General features: G+C 33.9%; 1 protein-coding gene and 1 long non-coding RNA gene across 3 annotated transcripts; both read left to right on the forward strand.

The window, feature by feature from the left end:
• The first annotated feature begins 4,063 nt into the window (after window positions 1–4,063).
• Window positions 4,064–4,916, forward strand: LOC137001240 (uncharacterized). Its single transcript, XR_010891325.1, has 2 exons — window positions 4,064–4,352; window positions 4,717–4,916. It is a non-coding gene; the product is annotated as an uncharacterized lncRNA (long non-coding RNA).
• Window positions 4,917–8,826: 3,910 nt separating this feature from the next.
• Window positions 8,827–11,147, forward strand: LOC137001237 (uncharacterized). 2 transcript variants are annotated; one of them, XM_067359740.1, is made up of 2 exons: window positions 8,827–10,722; window positions 10,823–11,147. In XM_067359740.1, the coding sequence occupies exon 1, from the start codon at window positions 9,364–9,366 to the stop codon at window positions 10,684–10,686; it is 1,323 nt and encodes a 440-aa protein (XP_067215841.1). In that variant the 5' UTR covers window positions 8,827–9,363; the 3' UTR covers window positions 10,687–10,722; window positions 10,823–11,147. The 2 variants fall into 2 exon arrangements, with proteins under 2 accessions (XP_067215841.1, XP_067215842.1); XM_067359741.1 differs by having other exon boundaries at window positions 8,827–9,296; window positions 9,364–11,147.
• Window positions 11,148–19,242: the final 8,095 nt, after the last annotated feature.

The raw sequence follows: 19,242 nt of genomic DNA on the forward strand, positions 1-19,242 counted from the left end.
CACACTTTGGCGATTTCGTACGAAAACTATAAGCCTTAATATCGTGTATTTTTCGGGACGCAGCTGTACTTTAAATAGTCTATATTTTCCTATTTATAACTGAAATATATATACATATATATAGACTTTTGTATTTTTAATATAATATACTTGCCCTGTTTTTATGTAAGACTTAAATAATTTCGAAGACACATCCTGTTTTAATGCCTTATTATCCAATGGAATACTTTGTATAAAAATAATAGATAATATAAAAATATTAAAAATATAAAATATGTACGGATAATTTACATTGATTATGAAAAGAATGGCATGCATATAGACGTAAAAAACATTACAAATAGTTTAATCTTCCAAATTTTAAGTATTAAATAAATTTTTAGCCTTCCACTTAATTTTTTATTACTGTTGCTGTTGCTACTCACTTTTTGCATAACAAAATTGTCAGACTTATTAATTAAGCGGTTTTTCTCTTGTGTTTTAACACGATTATGTAATCGGACAAATACGGAACAATGACAGAACAGCGTAAGAAGGAAAGGAAAAAGAAAAGGAAAAGAAATCAGAAGAAGAAATACGAAAGTTCGACTATAATTGTGAACGACCGCAACTTCGCAAAGATCGCCGCGCATAGAATATCGGGATAAACTTAAGTTAAGAAGAAAGCGTGAGTAGGAACAAGATATAAAATACGGTGATGTTTGCCATTTGAAACCACGGTGGAGAAAAGCGCTTATAAGAGGCACTTACTGTTTTAACTTTTACGCGCTCGTTAAACCAATGGTCGAGCTTGAACCGGGCCGGCAGCATGCCGCCCGATGTGTACGCCTCCGTCTTACGCATTTAGTTACAGCTTGTTACGACGAGGAATATCCTCGTTTACATGGCAGTGCTGCGAGACGCGAAATGGAGCCGAGGACTTACAGAGGCGTCCATGAGGCAGCGCAAGCTGGCTCGTGGAAATAAAATCGTAGCCTTTGCCGCGCGAGAGCACGAGCGCGCCAAGTGATTTTTGCCGGGATTTCGACGTTATCGAGGCGAGGAGACTTTCTCATTTGCGTTTCAAATTCTAACGACGCTATCGACCTAACTTGAGAACACTTCGCACGGAACGTTATCGTTACTTCCGACAGGATTAATAAAGAAAGGCGTCCCATTTTGTACCGCGATTTCATGAAAAATCCGCGCTGCGCACGGAGTCTGTTATTAGACGGTGTAATAGTATTTGATGCAGTTAAAATATCTACGAGAAAAACAGTCAAATGCAGTAATCTCGAATCAATGCGTAAACGATTTCAAAGTGAAGTCAGTTTTTCTTTCTTGCTGACGACTTTTTAAAAAAGAATCTGAATCTATACTTATATATACACCACACTTATAAAATGTAGTCGATTCGTTCGTAATTTGTATTTTTTAGAGTAATGTTTAATATTGTTAATTGATCCCTAACAATTCAAAACAGTTCATTAAAACTGGAAAAAATTAATGAAATATTTTATCTCATCGCGGTACATTATGTACATGATTTCTTGTTGAAATTGCAATATGTAGGATAAGTTAAAAGATAACTCAGCACCAGAATGAAAGAACATAGGGCGGATATCATTAAAAGGAGCAGTTCTCCATTGATGATCTCTTGAATAGAATCCTGATTTTGAGGAAGATTTTGGGAGAATTTACGAATCTTAAACGAGGAATCTTCTTATAACAAAAGAATCATTTTCGAAATGGTCTTTAGAAACTTTCAACAACGAAGTGGCTGCTGAAGACACTTTTAAGGAATTCGTCGATTCCAGAACGCCAGAATTCTATCGATTTGGAATAAATAAACTTATTTCTCATTGGAGAAAATGTGTAGAATCTAATGGTTTTTATTTGAGAAATTTTATTAGAAGCTGAGATATTTTCAATTAAAGATAACGGTTGAAAACCGCAATTATTTTCCGGCCAATCTAATAGTTGAGAATAGGAAGAATATTTTAAAAAACGAATGTTATAATTGAACGTTACCTTATCTTTAAAGGCGCGCTCATTTTTTAGTCTTCGCTACAGCTATATTTATTTTTTCCAGGTGCAGATTTCTCGCCTCATCTTCCAGATTGAACCTCGTCGTCGGTCCGTCGCGATGACAAAGTTGCGAAGGTAAGTTGCACGGCGCGAATAAAGTGTCGGTTTTTCCAAAGAACAGAATTAGGAGGCACTCGACTGGCAGCGGGCCAGGCAACCAAGTTTCCGATATGCAATTCCGCTTTATTTCCGGATCGTTTGGCGCGCTCGCGCATTTGTGCGAGGGCTAATGTAATGGAAATGCTGTAAACCCTCTATGTTCTATGCATATTATTGTGCCACTACCACGCCGCGCGTCGCAATGCTAATAATTGTTATGGCCCGATAGAGTCCAATTCTAACGGCGAGCGGGGATGGCGGGAAAGAGATCGGTCCCAATCCCGCCGCGATTTGGCATTGAATAAATTGCAACTGTTTTTCCACGTCTGTGACTCTTTTCAACTAACCAATCGGCAATACTCGACGGAGATCTAGCCCCGCAATATCGATTTAGATTCATTCAATGGGATCGGCGGCTAAACTGATTCGACTTTGAAGCTCACGTTTACGCATCGATTCGGGGTCGGTTGTCGCATTGCGATAGCTCGGCTATCGCCAAAAGACCGATTACAATTGATTTTTTAGTTTAGCCGAAAACGTTTTGATCCATTGAATTAATTTTGTCTATGTATCAAATCCGTAATCTTTATTTCCATTTTTTATGAATAAAATTTATGATCCGAAAAATAGTTTAAAATTTGCTACGTGTAGTAGCATCCGAGAAAGAAAAAGAGAGTAGTTAATTTAACAATATTATACAGGGACAAAAGTAGGTCTTAATACTGCTTTAATTTTGTAAATAAATTAATATGTATTTGGTTTGGAAACATAGAGAAATATCTAAAGAGATATGTTAAGTCGCTCTTATGGGTACAGTTTAATCACGGGATCTAGTACCGGTTTTCGGGCATCGCTGTTCACCACCGCAGCAAGAAGTTGTATTGTTTTGAAGTGTTAGCGCTTAATCAATCGCAGTTGCGCCTGCGCCCGGCGGAATTACAAGCTGACAACGAACGTTGATGCGTGCAATTAGAAGGGAACCGACAAATCGCCCGCCGTGCCATTGGTTCGTCGTAAACTGGTAATTAGCCGCGTGCATTCGGTGAAAGCACTAACACGCGCTCCGTCACCGATTTAATTAGTCTATAACTCTTGCGCCAGGATCAGGATTCGGGAGTGCGGGCGTCCCTACGATAACATAAATTATCGTCGAACTGGCGCGCGTTATTCTGCCTCATCTGGCGCCAGAGTGACACGTTTTACGTACTGGCGGACGACCTGTGTCAATTCGAGAGACACAGATTTAATTGAGCCCGCAAATCGACATGTCGCGCGTTAACGAGCGTTATTATTAAAACAGTTCGAAGCCGCTCTGTCGAATAAAAAAAAAAGAGCTTTGATCTCTTTGCGAGAAATTTCCGCGAATTTTTGCAAAATCCCGCGGAATTACGCGCGCGGGCAATCTACTCGATGAAAGGAAATCGCGTGATTTCAGCGAAGTTTTAGCAGATACGGATATTTCTTTCGAGAGAGAGATTCGACATGAAGCAAGGTAAATGAAATCTTGTATAAAGCTATAACGACTAATAGAGTACTTATTTCGCGAGATAAAACACCAAAAATATTGGATTTTTTAATATTATTTTGAAAAAAGTTTTCTTGATTATTTTTATAATTAGATGCTAATCAATAAAAGTCTTTCTACGCAATCTTAAAACATAAGTTTTCAACAAGTTGTTACAAAAAAAAAAATAAGTAATATATGATATTTATTTATAAATAAAATTTTTTACATAATTATCATGTTTATTGATACGTTTTAAAGACTCGTTTTAATGACTCGGCAGTTTTTCCAGATTCTTTGAAAAAAATATCTTTTCGTTGGAAAAGTTATGTATCTTGACTAAAAGTAATCATTAAAAAAGCGTTTTACCACATCGTCTACTTAAGGGGGAACACCACGGTGACGGTTTCAAAAAATCGATTTTTTTTTTTTTGCATTTTTGTGATGTTTGGAGTCTTAAAAATATGTCCCTATAATATTATGGTGAAATTCGTAACGGAACTATAGTAAATATGTCATAGAGTAGAACTTGGTCAGATGCCGCTAGTAGAACCGGCCGCGCGCTACCTGAAAAGATTCGGCAGTCCCCTTGATTGTGAAGAAAGCAAAGCAGAAACGAAGCCGAAGAACTAGCTATTGCTTCAGAAGGCACTTCATATGCACCCGGATTGGACGCACTTTGGTTCGTTACAAAATTTTATCGTTTTATATGAACCAATTAGTTGTAAAACTTTAAACGCGTTTTTCTCGAAACCACGTTTTCGTAACTGGGCGCTCTCATATCTCGGCCAATTTTTATCCGAATAACTTGAAATTTGGACAGAATGTTTACAACAAAATTGTCTTCAGTTGCACGTACGGATTTTTCAATCGGATTATTAGTTTTTGAAAAACAATTAAAGAAGTAACGAATTTTTGTTGAAAAATCGAAAACTTTTTTTTTAAACAGTGCCATTTTGTCAAAAATTATTTTATCAAAAAATCCGTACGTGCAACTAAAACTACATTCATATACTTTAAATCACAATTTAAAAAATTTATTTCAGAGCTCCCGTTCAGATGCAGCACGAGCGCCCGTGCACCCATGTTTTTTCAGACGAGGTGCACATCAATCACCATAGTTATTATAAATATGAATATTATTTTATGAAATTTTTTTTGTAACATAATATAAGTATGTACTTTTAACATATATAGTTTATAAATTAAACAAACTATTAGATAATGAAAAAAAAATTCACGAAAATAGCCTTTTTTTTCGGCCGTCACCCTGGTGTTCCCCCTTAATCCAGAGTGGATGCCATCAGATTACTACATATTCATAACATTAAAAAAAAATCTGAAAGAATCTGTGTAGAGCATATAAACGCATTTTTCTAATAATAACGAGCTTACAGCTGCGGTGCATAACTAGGTAATTTCCCAGCGAAAAATTTTTTTGAAAAATCAGAAAACTGCCAGATTACTGAAAGAAGCTCATTAAAAAACATGATAATTTTGTAGAAAAACGAGTCACCGGTTTAATCTTTAATAAATACATACACTGTAAAAAAAGTCGGTAAATTTACACAAATAATAGACGTAAAAATTACATAAATAATGCAGTAAATACACAAAATCATGTAATTTTAAAAAAGTTATATTATTTTACAGAAATTTTGTAATTTTACAAAAATTATGTAGATTTGTCTATTATTGTGTAAATATATCTTATTTTATATGAAAAATTACATAAATAATATAATATTTCAAATATTTTATGTAATTATCCTAATTTTTGTAATATTACCAAAATATAATGGTAATATCTCGCTGCAGAATATGCGCGATGTGATGGCATTAATATCTCGAGATAGGCGCGCAGCAGCTACTCGTAGTTGATTGGTTAGCGATCGCGTAAGCAGCGTTGTCGCATGCGTGTTATAAGTCTGACGTACTAGTAACGAATTGGCTAAACCGTCGAAATGACGATTATCGAAAAGCTGCCAGTTCGTGTTCGTGCGTGATTGCATCCAGCCATTAGCCATTGTACTTTCTGCCCTAAGCATTGTCCGATTGTCCGGATCCCGAAGTGCATGAATTTTTATATATTTCTCTGTGAGAGAGAGAGAACATCCGTATAACATTCATCGAGATTATCGTCTTTGTTCAATTTGCCTAAATCGTTATTGTTTGTTCAATCACGCAATCTTTTGGTCTCACAAGATAGGTAAGTAAAATATTTTAATAATTAGTTTCGAAACATATACATTATAAAGAATAGCTGTTTATTGTAATTTTGTTAAATCTTTATAATATCATTATTTTTTATATTGTAATGTTCAAACAAAAAATTTTTTGCATATATATTTGTAAATTAATAGAATCTTTCATGCTTTTTAAATAGAATTTTTTTGTTTTTACATAAATTCAACTTACAATCGTAAAAATTATTTGAAAAATCACAGTTTTACATACATATAATTTTGTATTTTTAATTTTATAAATTTTAATTTTTAAATTTATTAAAATCCAAGTTTGTGCTATGTAATCTGACATATTTTTAACTTAAAATTTGCAGTGATATATAATAAAAGAAAGAGGATTCTTCTATAATAACCTTGAGCAGATCATCTCTAACTATTAACTTCGTTCTGTTTATTTCCTCATATAACGTTTTCTAAAGCAACATTTCAAACAGTTGAGTGAGTCTACAAAAGAAATTTGCCAAGGACAAGGTATGATCATAATATATGTTTTATTAATTGATTCACTTGTGTGACATTCAATTTTATTTTCTTTTTTTTCAATAATTCTTCATATAAAATATGTTGCAGTTACTACTTTGAAAGGAAATATCTTTATATGAATCCTATCTCAGTCCAGTTTTATTTCTCCTTTCACACAAACTCCTTCCTACACAATTATAAATTTCTTTATTTACTTATTTGAAGATTAAATATTGAACAATGTTCAAATGTGTAATGTGCAACAGTACATTTTCATCCATTCTTTTGTATAACAAGCATCAAATTTTTCATAAAAACATGCCTTATTTAAAAATTATTTGTCTATTCAAAAACTGTGGGCAACATTTTAATAAATATGTTAATTTTAAAAAACATATTCTTAGATGCCACACAAAAAATTATAAAGAAAGAACATGTGTTACTTATTGTTGCAAAGAAAAAAACTGTAACAATTATTTTACAAATAGAGTAGATTTTCATAAACATTTATATAATCATATTAGGCAAAGTAAAATTGGGATTTGTTGTGGATATCGATCTTGTCTTCTAAATAACACAATTTTCAAGACAGTCAATACTTATGCAGTGCACATATGTAGACATCATTCATATAATAATAATGAAAACAATTTTGATAAGCAGTTTATTGTTAATAACGAAGAATTTAATTTTGATGTGAGTAACAATTTCAATCTTGTTTCTCAAGAGATAACTTCAAATCAAGTTTTTGGTGATATAGAAAATACTAAAAAAGCTATTTCACAATTATATTTAAATTTGACTGCAAAATATTTTCTAACAGAATTTGCTCTACAAGCTGTAATAGATGGTATGTCATCTATACTGAAACTTATTCATGAACACTTTATTAAGTCTTTAAATGAAAGTGATATTCAAGATGATATAAAAGATAAAATTAAAGATATGTTTCAACACAGTCATTCTTTTTTTGAAAATATTCATAATTCCATTAATGGTAGTCTTCGAAATACGTATTCAAGAAATATATATTTTCAACAAAATTTTCACATTGTGATGCCTGTACAAATTAATTTAGGAATTGATAACAATCACAAACAATGTTTTTATTATTATATTCCAATTTTGAAAACTATTAAGGTTTTATTAGAAAATTCTGATATTCAAACCTTTTGTTTAAATTTATTTCAGATTTCTAATAGTAATGCGCTCTTTGATATTAAAGATGGTAGTGTATTAAAAAACAACAATTTCTTTCGTAATAATAAATATACATTACAAATTTTATTGTATCAAGATGCATTTGAAATATGTAATCCTTTGGGTTCAGCTAAAAAAAAATTTAAACTTGTTGGCGTATATATGGTGCTAGGAAATTTACCCCCTTACCTCAGATCAAAAGTTGATAATATACAGCTTGTTATGTTATGCTATGAAAAACATGTAACATTTTTTGGTTGGGAAAAAATAATGGAATATCTTATAAATGATTTAAAATGTTTAGAAAATGAAGGAATAGATATTAATGTTGGTAATAAAACAATAAATTTTGTTGGCACTGTTGTTGCTATGTTGGGGGATAATTTAGGAAGCCATCAAATTGGTGGTTTTACCGAAAGTTTTAATTCTGAATATTTTTGTCGTTTTTGTGATATAACTCAAAATGAATTCCAATCAAAGTATGCATGTACTAATATAAACAGAAATTCAGATAATTACAATTTGTGTGTCACACAAGCAAAAAATATCATGAAAGCTGTAAAGGGAATAAAAAATGATTCGCCTCTGAATAAACTTAATTATTTTCACATTTGTAATCCAGGATTACCACCCTGCATAGCACATGATCTTTTTGAAGGAATCGTTTCATATGATCTTATATATTGTATAAAATATTTTGTGAAAGAAGGTTGGTTTCCTTATCAATTTCTAAATCATAGATTGCAAAAAATGAAGTTTTTGTACGAAAATGTACGTAATAGTATTCCTCTTATAAGAGATTCAACTAAAATTGCAGGCACTGCAAGTCAAATCAGAAAAATATTATTAATATTTCCCTTAGCAATCTTTGATGTAGTTAAGAATATTACGGATGATGTTTGGATATTAATGTTATATCTTCGAGAAATATGTTCTTTAATTTGTGCTCCTGCTTTGTCCTTTGGTCAGATTGCGTTATTACAAGAAAAGATAAATGATTACTTATTATTGAGAGTAAAATGTTTTCCAAGTATCAAATTAAGGCCGAAGCATCATTATATTTCTCATTATCCCATTTTAACTACATGTTTTGGTCCATTGAAACACTTATGGACCTTGAGGTTTGAAAGCAAACATAGGTATTTTAAAAACATTGTTAAACATTCCCAAAATTTTAAGAACGTAATTAAATTATTATCACACAAACATCAATTTTTGCAAAATTAATATTTCAATAATAATTATCGTACTTTAGTAATAGCAGATGATGCACAAGAATATATTTCTGAAAACTTTAATGATCAAGTTTCTTTCATTATAACAGATTATTTTCATAAGAGAAAATGAAAATATAAAGTACATATCCTCACAAGTTACTTTTAAAGGTATAACGTATAAAAAAAATATGTGTATCTGTGTAGGTAAAGATTGTTTTGATTATTTCACTCTATGTAAAATTAAATACATTTTGATAAATAACTGTTATACAAACATTTATTTTTTAGGTACCATAACAAAAATTACATATAATCCTGATTTTGGCATATATGAACAGTTCGAATTGAAAGGTATAGATTGCAATGTAGAGAAAATTTTGTTGTTCCCATACACTTCCTTACTTGCACCACATCCTATCCTGGAAACTAATTTAAATTCTATTCCTGTATATGTCTTCAAATATGCACCTCTTGATTCATAAATTTGGATCTTAAAATGATGTAAGCAATTTATACTTCAACGTAAATTGTTACATTATGCATGTATATATATGTTCTTTTATTTTAGATGTCGTATCTCTATAAAGTCTGGTCTGCCGATAGAAAAAATAAAATATCACTTATACTTCGTGAATCAGATGATATGCTAACAGATCTTATTACAAAAAGTAATATTAAACTTGGAATTGTTGGTTCTGTTCTTGTCATAGAGAAAGATGGCACAATAATTGATGACAATGAGGTTCTAAAATTTTGTTCCGGTGAAATTTTAATGTTACTACGACCAGAAGAATCCTGGTCTGTACAAAATGAAACTGCAGTTATGTCTTCTAATACTGCTTCACTCACATCTAGTTTAAATGAGGAAACTTTTTCGCCATCATCAAGTTCGCTATCTATTTTATCTCCAATAAATCAAATATCAAATAATAAACAAGTAGAACTTGAATTTTGGATAAATTTTCAAATACCATGGAATAATTTAGAATCAACAGTGCTTAAAGAACTGCAAAATGGAAGTCGCAGCAAATATGTAATAAATGCAGTTGTGAACCGTACCGTTTCTGAAATGAGAAACATTCAAGAATTTATACCATCCAAAGCGTTTAAAATAATAGCTGAAAAAATTGTTAATAAATACCCACAAACTTTTAAAGATATAAATGAAGATGGTACATGTTTTGGCGATGGATTTCATACCACATATTTAAAACTTCGAGACCGAAATTGTTACTTAAATAGGCCACATATGAAAAGAAGTCTAAGCCAAAGTTTAAATATACCTATAAAAAAACAAAAGAAAGTATTATCCGCTAAAGCAGGATGTAGTAATTGGCAACCAGAAAAATATAATGATACAGAAACTGAGGAAACAATTGAAGAAAAGACTAAATTTCTATGTCAAATAGTTGACGATGATTCATCAAAAAACGATCTTAAAATTCAACACAAAATTTATTCCTATCTTGAAGCGACATATCCTGCGCAAAGATTATTTTTAAACAATGTTCATGAAATACCTAGTATCAAAAATATTAAAACCACGTGGCCGATACTTTTACAAAAAACATTTATGTTTTGGCATTATGAAAAACTAATGGGACATTCTATAGATCTTCTAAAGGAAGAAATTATAAAAAAACAAGAAAAAATTCTCAATTATGGACAACATAAAAAATATAAAGATATCAATGATTCTAATAATCCAACAGAGATAAAATTGATACAAATTATAATGAGACATTTTAAAGAAGATTTTGAAGGATTATTTAAAACATATCCTGTAAATATTTTCTTTAAATATATTTATTTTGCTTATATGAATGTCATAGACTTAATTAATACTGAATATAACTTATTTAACAGGAAGGAACATTGTTGCAGGATATAAAACCACCAACTGTGGCACCATGCATCATAATCATAAGTAATTTCACTATATGTAGTTATACTAAATTTAACTTTAGTAAATTTTTATTGTTATATGTTTGTAATTGCTTTCATTATCGTATATTATATTATTACAGATGACGCAGCATGTCGGATGTTTTATTTATATATAGAAAATGTATTGATTGAAAGGACATTTTGCTTTTATGAAGCTTTGAAAATGTTGATGTCCGTATATTACATTTTCAACATGGAATATCCCATAAATTGTACATGTACTTTAGAATTTTTACAAAAGTACTTTTTAAATATTCATCCACTTGCTGGTTCAAAATCTCGTAGGATATCAACAAAATACAAAGTATTATCACTCTTTAATAAATTAAGAGATACGTCGAACAAAGAAAATACTGCTACACACAAATAGTGTAGTGTGTATGTACATATGTATGTACAACAACAGTAAGCATTATTATGTTATTTATATCAAATTTGTAATAATGGCATATACACACATTGTATCTTTATGGTGCATTTTTATATCATTTTATAATCTTTATTAATATTTTTATTTCTTTCAGAAAAAGATAAAGTTTATATTATATATTATAGCAGTTTATATTATAGCATCCTATGATATACTTTTTAGTTTAGTTTCTAAGAAAAATAAATTTTTAATTTATTATAAATACTGTCAATTGATTGCAAAGGAGTTACATTTCGGATACATGGTTAAAATGAAGACATTTTTTCATGAAAAAAGAAGATTTTTTTTATATCTGATTTTAAGTTGAGATCGAAATTTGACTTTATCAGTTGGTTTATCGCATTCTTTCTATTTATATTATAATTTAACCTATCTATGTAATTTTTCGTAATAAAATACATTCTGCATAGAGCACTATATTATAATTCATGTCATGCGGCAGAACCATGCTGATAAAAAACAATTTCGATTTAAAGCGAAAAAAAAGTTTACGCGCATTTCGGAAATTGCGTGATTTAAGTCAATTTAGCGGGTACATCAGTATTACAACTTCGTGATTTTAGGATTAAATGCAATTTCCAAAGATAATACGTTTAAACGAGAGAAATCTTAAAAGGTTGAGGCAACTCGATTAAACAATATGCTATTATCAACAGACAATAATTTAGACATAAGATATTTAATATCTTACTTACAAAAAGCTCATTGCTTTTCAGATGATTATAAAAGGAGCTTATAATTTAAGATACGTATTGTACTTTTATGCTTTATTAAGTGATCTATAATGAGATTATATTCCAAAGATTTTTGATACAAGTATGTATTTGAGTTTAGATATAACGTGCGATAAAAGTAGAGAGATTTGTTAAGTCCATTTTAGATACATATTGGATTTTTATTTCGAGCAAATTTTGAAAACTGCGTACTTGCCACGTTTTTTTTTTTTTTAATTTTCCATTTATATTCTGACATGTCAATAACACGATTACTATTTTTTTCTTGCGATAAATATTAAAGAATCAATATTATTTGCGACAATTATAATCCACCACAAAAAAATCGTTAGATACTTTAGACATAGATTTACGATGATATATTTACTAAAAAGAGATTGCATTGTTTTTTTTTCTTTTTTATAATGCAACATTCGTAATATCGAAACGTTATAAAAAACTTGACATTGTAAATGTAAAACTTAACATTTTATAATAAAACAATTATTAATATTGTAGAAAATGATTGAATTATTTTAAAGCATAAATATTTATTTCTTCAGTCATCTAGTGTATATAAATAAATTTATTTGTTATAAGGGGTGTCAATTAAGCTTGACGTTTAAAAATAGGTCGATTTTCAATTTTTTTTTTCACGTTGGTATTGACAAAATCAGGCTTTTATATATTAGTATATTATTTAAAAAAATGAAACTTATAAGTTTTTCAATAAATGAAACTTACAAGTAAAATTTATATGTTTTAAGTATGCAAAAGCCTTTGTCATGCCAATATCAGCGTCAAAAAAAAAAAAAAATTGAAAATATATCTATTTTTTCAGCGTCAAGCTTAGTGATACCAGTTAAATAATAATTAAGCAGATTGCAGAAGTGAATTTACATAAAAGTAAAATTAAAATAATAATGTAATAAAACTTTTTAAAGTTAAAATATTTAATATTTTAATAGTAAATGTACACAACAGAGTGTATTGAAAATTTTACTTACAAGTAATTTTCTTTAATAATTTTTGTAAAAATCACATTTTAAAGTGTAATATCGCAAACCTGTATAATATTATTACAAAAATAATGTAAACTTGTAATCGTAAAACATAAATTTCATATTTTTATTTGTAATAACTGAAATGCGTGAAGTATTATTACATTCTGTTGTGTAAATTCAATATTTGAATGTTTAATATTCCAATTTTAAGAAGTTTTATTACATTTCTTATTCTGTAATTTTGCATGCTATTGTAAATTTATTTCTGTAATTTGCTTAATTACAAATTAAAGAATTTATTTTACTTGCATACTGCAAATTTACAAATGAGTGGAAATTTACACCTATTATAATGGGTCTTAAAATTACCCACAATAATAGGTGTAATTTTACACAAAATTTTTTTACAGTGTATCTTTTAATAAGAACTTTCTAAAAAGATTCTTGGATTCAACCTCGCAGAGCATGTATCAGCATTGGCGAATATTTAATTCGACGTTTCTTTACGTTTTCTGGTGAGTTTGACAGTTAATTGGATCGGCCTGGTATCGTTGATTCCAAGATTCCGGGTCGGCCAAAGTTATGAAAATGCTTTCAAAGTATCGGCGATTTCCCGCGGCTTCGACTGCCCGCGATACCTTTGAATGAAAATCCATTTGCCGCAGGACCGGCTTCTGGGCTACGTCCAGAATATTCTAATAACGTCCGCGGCTATCAGCGCAATTGCCGTGGCTGTTATTGGCAGAATCCGATTATATCATCGACATGCACCGCCAGAAGAAAGACACGGCAATGGGCGATATACTTTTTAGTCGCATTTGCGAGTTATCCGCGTACATAAGCAAGATCCTGGCATTGCGTTATGATTCGACAAGCGTATCAAAGATCAGATTACTAACAACTGATATCGCTTGAGTTTACTTCCTAACCGGCTTAGTCCTCAAATGTATTTACAGCGCCGGCACGGCGTTTGATCACTCTGCTATATCTTTAGAAATTTATCATACGCATATTTTTTAAAAATCTTAATCTTATTTGCAAAATAAAATATTTATTATATAATTGCAGAATTGTATAAAAATTGGTGTGCATTAAATAATCCTTTTTACAAGCTGTCAGCGATTTTATCACGCTGAGGCTGCGAATGCTGAACAAGGTATAAAATTAGGTTTTGCAACAGTAATGAAAGAAAATTTTCACGCAAATCGCTTTCGGAACCTTTAGACGTGCAAATGAAAAGGGATATATTTACGCTTTATTTGACGCAGTTTTCAAACGCGGTGTATTCCAAAGCAGGGGCGCGGGCGCAATCCCGATGACTCTCATCGAGAATTCGTCGGACGACGAGATAGAACTCGTACAAAGTACCTATACTCTCGTTGACGCTCGGTACAATCGGATCGAGAAGCGTAATCAAACGCGGTATATACTGACTTTGCCCGGCGCGTTTAGAGAAACGCGAGAGAAGAGTCTCTCGCGAGTCTCTCCATCAGGAACTAAAGGCGTAGCAGACAGATAGTCAGACAGAGAGAGAGAGGCATCATCGTCGTCCTACAGAATGCGACGTTTCCTGAAGGAAGGCAACGTAAAGCAGCCCGATAGGACAGCAGCATGCGCGCTCTCGAGCCACAATTCCGTGCGAATAGTTCAACTAATCCCTTTCTCGTCCTGCCGCACAGGACGCACTTATGTCTAGTCTCTCCGCGTCTCTCCTGCTCTCCTCCCTCCCCTGCCCCCTCTCTCTCTCTCTCTTTCTCTCTCCTTCTCACATCTCTCTCCAGCTATCTCTCGACCTCCTCGTTCTCTCACGGCACCTAAGTCTCTAATAGAATATCCGCGTATTCTCAGACGGGAGTGGCTTCATGCGCGCTCGAGTCTACACGCATGGACACCGCGCCAGATGCATACGGGTACACCCGCGCGAGCGAGCGGTTCTGGCTTCAACAAACTTTGCCCGTAGAATCCGTACGAATGCGCATCGCCCGGCCGTTGTCCTTTGTCATTCGCGTGTGGGAGGACCGTGAAACTTCCTGCCTTCGACACACGGGAAATTTTGCCTCGACCAGCCAGTCCGACCGTTTCAGAGTACGTACAAGCGCTATATATGTACGTAGATACGCCGCCTCTCGTCGCTAATGCCACCGCGCGAATTAGACTTTTGTTCGGACGAGCGAGTTCTACCGTCGAAGTAGCAGTTATCACGTTTTCGCGTTATTCCGAACGTTTGGCTGCCGAGAGACACGGCGTTGTTACTCCGACTTCGCCCTTCTACAGGCCTTTTCAAGCTATTTCCTATATCCGGTGTTCTATTTATTGATACAAACTTGTATTATTGCTAAATATGTGTATACTCTCACGCAGCTGTTATTTCTATTATAAATATTTCTTATCGTTAAAAATTTGCCAACAACAAGGCTAGATTTCACCACAAATCAAGAATTTAGATATTAAGAAAGTTAGATATTCAAACATTGCGAATAGATCTTTTTTACTAGTAATTTAATTAATAGCGGATTATTTGCAGTAATATTATCCCATCTCCTTAATTACGTAAAGTTCTTTGAAAGATGAAGACAAGTCTTTCAAACAAGGAAAGAGAAAAACTGTAGAAGCAGAAAGAAGAAAAGAATGAAGTAGAGGGTTAGTAATCCAAACATGCGGGCGACTGATTGCTCAGACAAGTCGGAATCCTTCTGGCCTCATTGTGATAGATCCTTCATCAAATAGAAAGAGTTTCTTCTCCCTGCAATCTATCATTCTACTGTAATAATGTCATAATTTTTCGAATATTTTAGCTTTTATAAAACATGAATGATCATCAAATGTAATCTATAATCGTCAATGGAACTATTGATAAAATGTTGTACAAAAATCTGGTACGTCGACGGTTTTCGTTTTTATGTCAAATAATATTTTATGATTAAAAAACGTCCGGCTAAAAGCGTTGCTTTGTAACAGTTGCTTTCTACTTGCACACAATAGCATCCATGACCCTTTTATAAGCGAGGTACATCTTGGTCAATACCTGCCTGACGTCGTTCCTTGCGGCATCGCAATCAACCTATTGGAATGTGCGACCGCAAAGCGACTCGCGATCCTTCCGAGCGATTACACGTGAGATTAGAGTGAATCCGTCGATTGAAAAACGAGCAAGAACGCTCTCTCGCGAATGGAAGAACGTCGGAGAGCAGCTAGAAAATCAAACAAAGGTGTTGGTAAGTTCCGCAAGTAAAATCTTGATTTTTATCCTTTTCGCGATCAATCGACTTTTTCTCTCTTTCTTTCTTCAGTCCTGCTTTTTTCGTTATGAAGAAACTACCGAAGATCCTTCGATTTCTATGCGTTGTGAAACATGGCGATTGTGTGCAATAGTATTATCAGAAAAAATTAATGGAAAAATAAAAAATATATGTCAGACATTTATTAGAGATCTTTATATAATACAAAAAAAATTTATATATTGATCGAAGTAGATGCTATTTTAACAAAATTTAAGTTTTAATTTCCAGCATTTAACATAAGAAAGCTGCATAAAAAACCAAAAAAAGTTTATAACAAAAAACGTAAAAATCTTTGGCCGCTTTATTCAGTGGCTGAAAGTTCTGTATTAAATTGCAATCACTTAATGGATTTAATTTAACTCTGTCGCGGAGACCAAAACAATACGAAATAAGTGACCAGTATCTCGTCCGTCAACGAGGCTAATACGAGGAATACGATGAAGGCTCGATATCAACCAATTTTTTATCCCCCTGTACGAAAATAAAAGAAAGCGTGAGAGATTACGGGGTGACGGCTGCAGCACGGTCTGTCGGAAAGAGGATGGAGGTTTCCACGTCGGTGCTCACGTGGTGCATCGTCCGATCAACCGGAAAACGTCCAAACTCACAATCGGCCCCGTGAAATATTTCATTCAGTAGGAGTTTTTCCCTCGAATTTCCCCTGATGCTTTCTCTGTACTCGCGCCGAGCCCTGCGACCGCGACCTGAAACTATAGATCGGCTTCCGTGCGCAAATTGGAATAGACAACGACGACGACGACGACGACGACGGGGATGGCAAAGGAGGGAGAGAAGAGTCGTATGCTATACATAAGAGAGGATAATAGGGGGGAAGGGGGAGACCGGGAGCGAGAATCATTAGCCTGCGCGCCCTTTGGATCGACGCGGTCGGCTGGAAAATTCGAACGACACGTACGTCCAGTCCTTTGCCCTTGCGCCTCGTTATCGCGTCCATGTGACCGTTTCTGTATGTACATTTTGCACCGATAAACACAGAAATCAAACGCCTCTGTCGGTTTTGCCTAAATTTCCTTCACTCGGCAAATGCGACGGTAAAATCAACCAGACGAGTCCGAGAAAAAGGCAATTGGCATCAGAATCATTAATTCTCGACCATTTTCCATGTCTTTAACCAACGTGTACAGCGTGATACCTGTTTTTACATTTTTTATTGGAACAATTAAATTTAAAATGATTGATTTTAATCAACAAAATTGTCAGTAAATTATAAAACATTTTTGTAACAGAAATTATTTGCAAAAACTATCATCTCTTATAAAAAAATAAACGTAATACTACAATGTGTGATTAATCTATTCTTTTTAAAATAAGCATTACTATAATATATATAAAATCTCTAAATAGAAAACAAATATATTTTTTGTATGTGCAGTATGTGGAAAATTACACATAGTAAAATTAAATAATTAGATTAAAATGACAATGAATCAGTTATATTCGTTCGGACAAACTGTAATTATTTGCCAAATAACAACCGTTCATAAATATCGTCTTTATTCCTCTCTCTATATATTCACGCAGCAAGAACAGGCCGATTCTTCGTATTTATTACAGTGCGAGAGCTGAGTGGAAACCAATTGGGGTGGAAATTCTGTCGCGGACAACGCCGATCTTCCCGTGAAGCGTGAAATCCGAAAGAATCACAGGGTAAGATTCATCTTTTTTCCGAGACTTTCCTGCTTTATCGTCGTATTAGGCGAAAAAAAGGGGGATGTAAGGATGGACGGGTCCGAGCGGAGCTCGGACGCAGCTTATCTTCGCCGTTCGTAAAGCCTCGCTTCATCCAGCGTATGTAAACTGCATAAACCGCGCTCGAAGGGTGTCCCGAAAGACCGACCAATCGCTGTCGATCGGTCGTTTGCCGCAGAAACTTCTCGGTGAAACTGTTGAACCTAGTAATTCGAACACTTGCTACGTCCGACCGAGCCCGCTTCCGCCTCAACGATTTCGGCCGTGCCGCGGTCCGATGTTTGTCTTGTTTATTTAAATAAACATCTGTACATATGTAGACTTTTCCCGTTATGTGCGTCCAGTTGGTCTCTCGCATTCGGCTAAGTCTGCTACGTAATACCGTTCTTCGAAAACAGGCTAATGAACAAACGCATTGCCAGTCAGACGCAAATCCGGCTATGAATTTGTCAATATCTTATTGCATTATTGACGTGTACACAAAGCGATAGTAAAATCTTATCTACACACTTTGCTGCAGAGTGCAATACAATATTGCTGATAATATAAAATATAATAATGTAATCTTTATAAATTTTTTGCTCGTGACACGGACTTCCGGAAAGTCAGTGAGAAAGCAACGGTACAGCACGTAGAAGGAAATGTATCGTGGGCTGAAAGCTGCAAATAATGCGCCTCGCATAAATCCGTGCAACCTTAGACGGCAATACGAAGGATGAGCATAGTGTCGGGAAAGAGGTCACGTCGAGTTGCTCTTGCAATCGTCATCTCGGATCAATCACGGAATACGGGTAATGTAATCGGAAAGTCCTTTATATCCGACGAAACTAAGTTCCAAGGCAATTTGTGTCTCTCTTTGTAAGGAGTAGGTGGAGACGAGACGAGGGCGAGGGGAAATCGGGACGTGAGGAGAGGGGAGCGGTACAGATACGACAGAAGTAGCGACTTTGCATTGCTCGAAGCTCAGTTCAGACTACTTTGCCCTAACGCCGAGAAAGAGGAGGGACCTTCTTCCTTTTTCCTTCTCGGCCCTCTCTTCTAACGTGCGGCTCACTCGTCCTTTCTTCCCTCCTTTGCCTTGCCTGCCTACGACCAGTCAGCCCATCCTCGCGTCCGCAATTCCCTCCAATTCTTTTCTCGAAACAAGTTTGTAAAACGCAATTTTCTCGTAGGTTGACAAGTCATTTAATCGCGCGTTGGAGTACTGTCTCCCTTCTCCCTTTCTCTCCTCCTTCATTCTGCCCACAATCGTAGTCTTCATTTTTCTCTCCCTCTTCATCCGGCGCGTGTCACTTTTCTCATATACTAACAATTCTTCCTTTCCGCTGCTCTCCTTCACGCCGACAATCACGGCTGCACGAC

This window comes from Linepithema humile, chromosome 7 (genome assembly GCF_040581485.1).
Source record: "Linepithema humile isolate Giens D197 chromosome 7, Lhum_UNIL_v1.0, whole genome shotgun sequence".
Lineage (NCBI taxonomy): Eukaryota > Metazoa > Arthropoda > Insecta > Hymenoptera > Formicidae > Linepithema > Linepithema humile.

Bases quoted from the DNA above. Each gene is read 5' to 3' on its own strand.
- LOC137001237 (XM_067359740.1), top strand. From the start codon at position 9,364: ATGTCGTATCTCTATAAAGTCTGGTCTGCCGATAGAAAAAATAAAATA.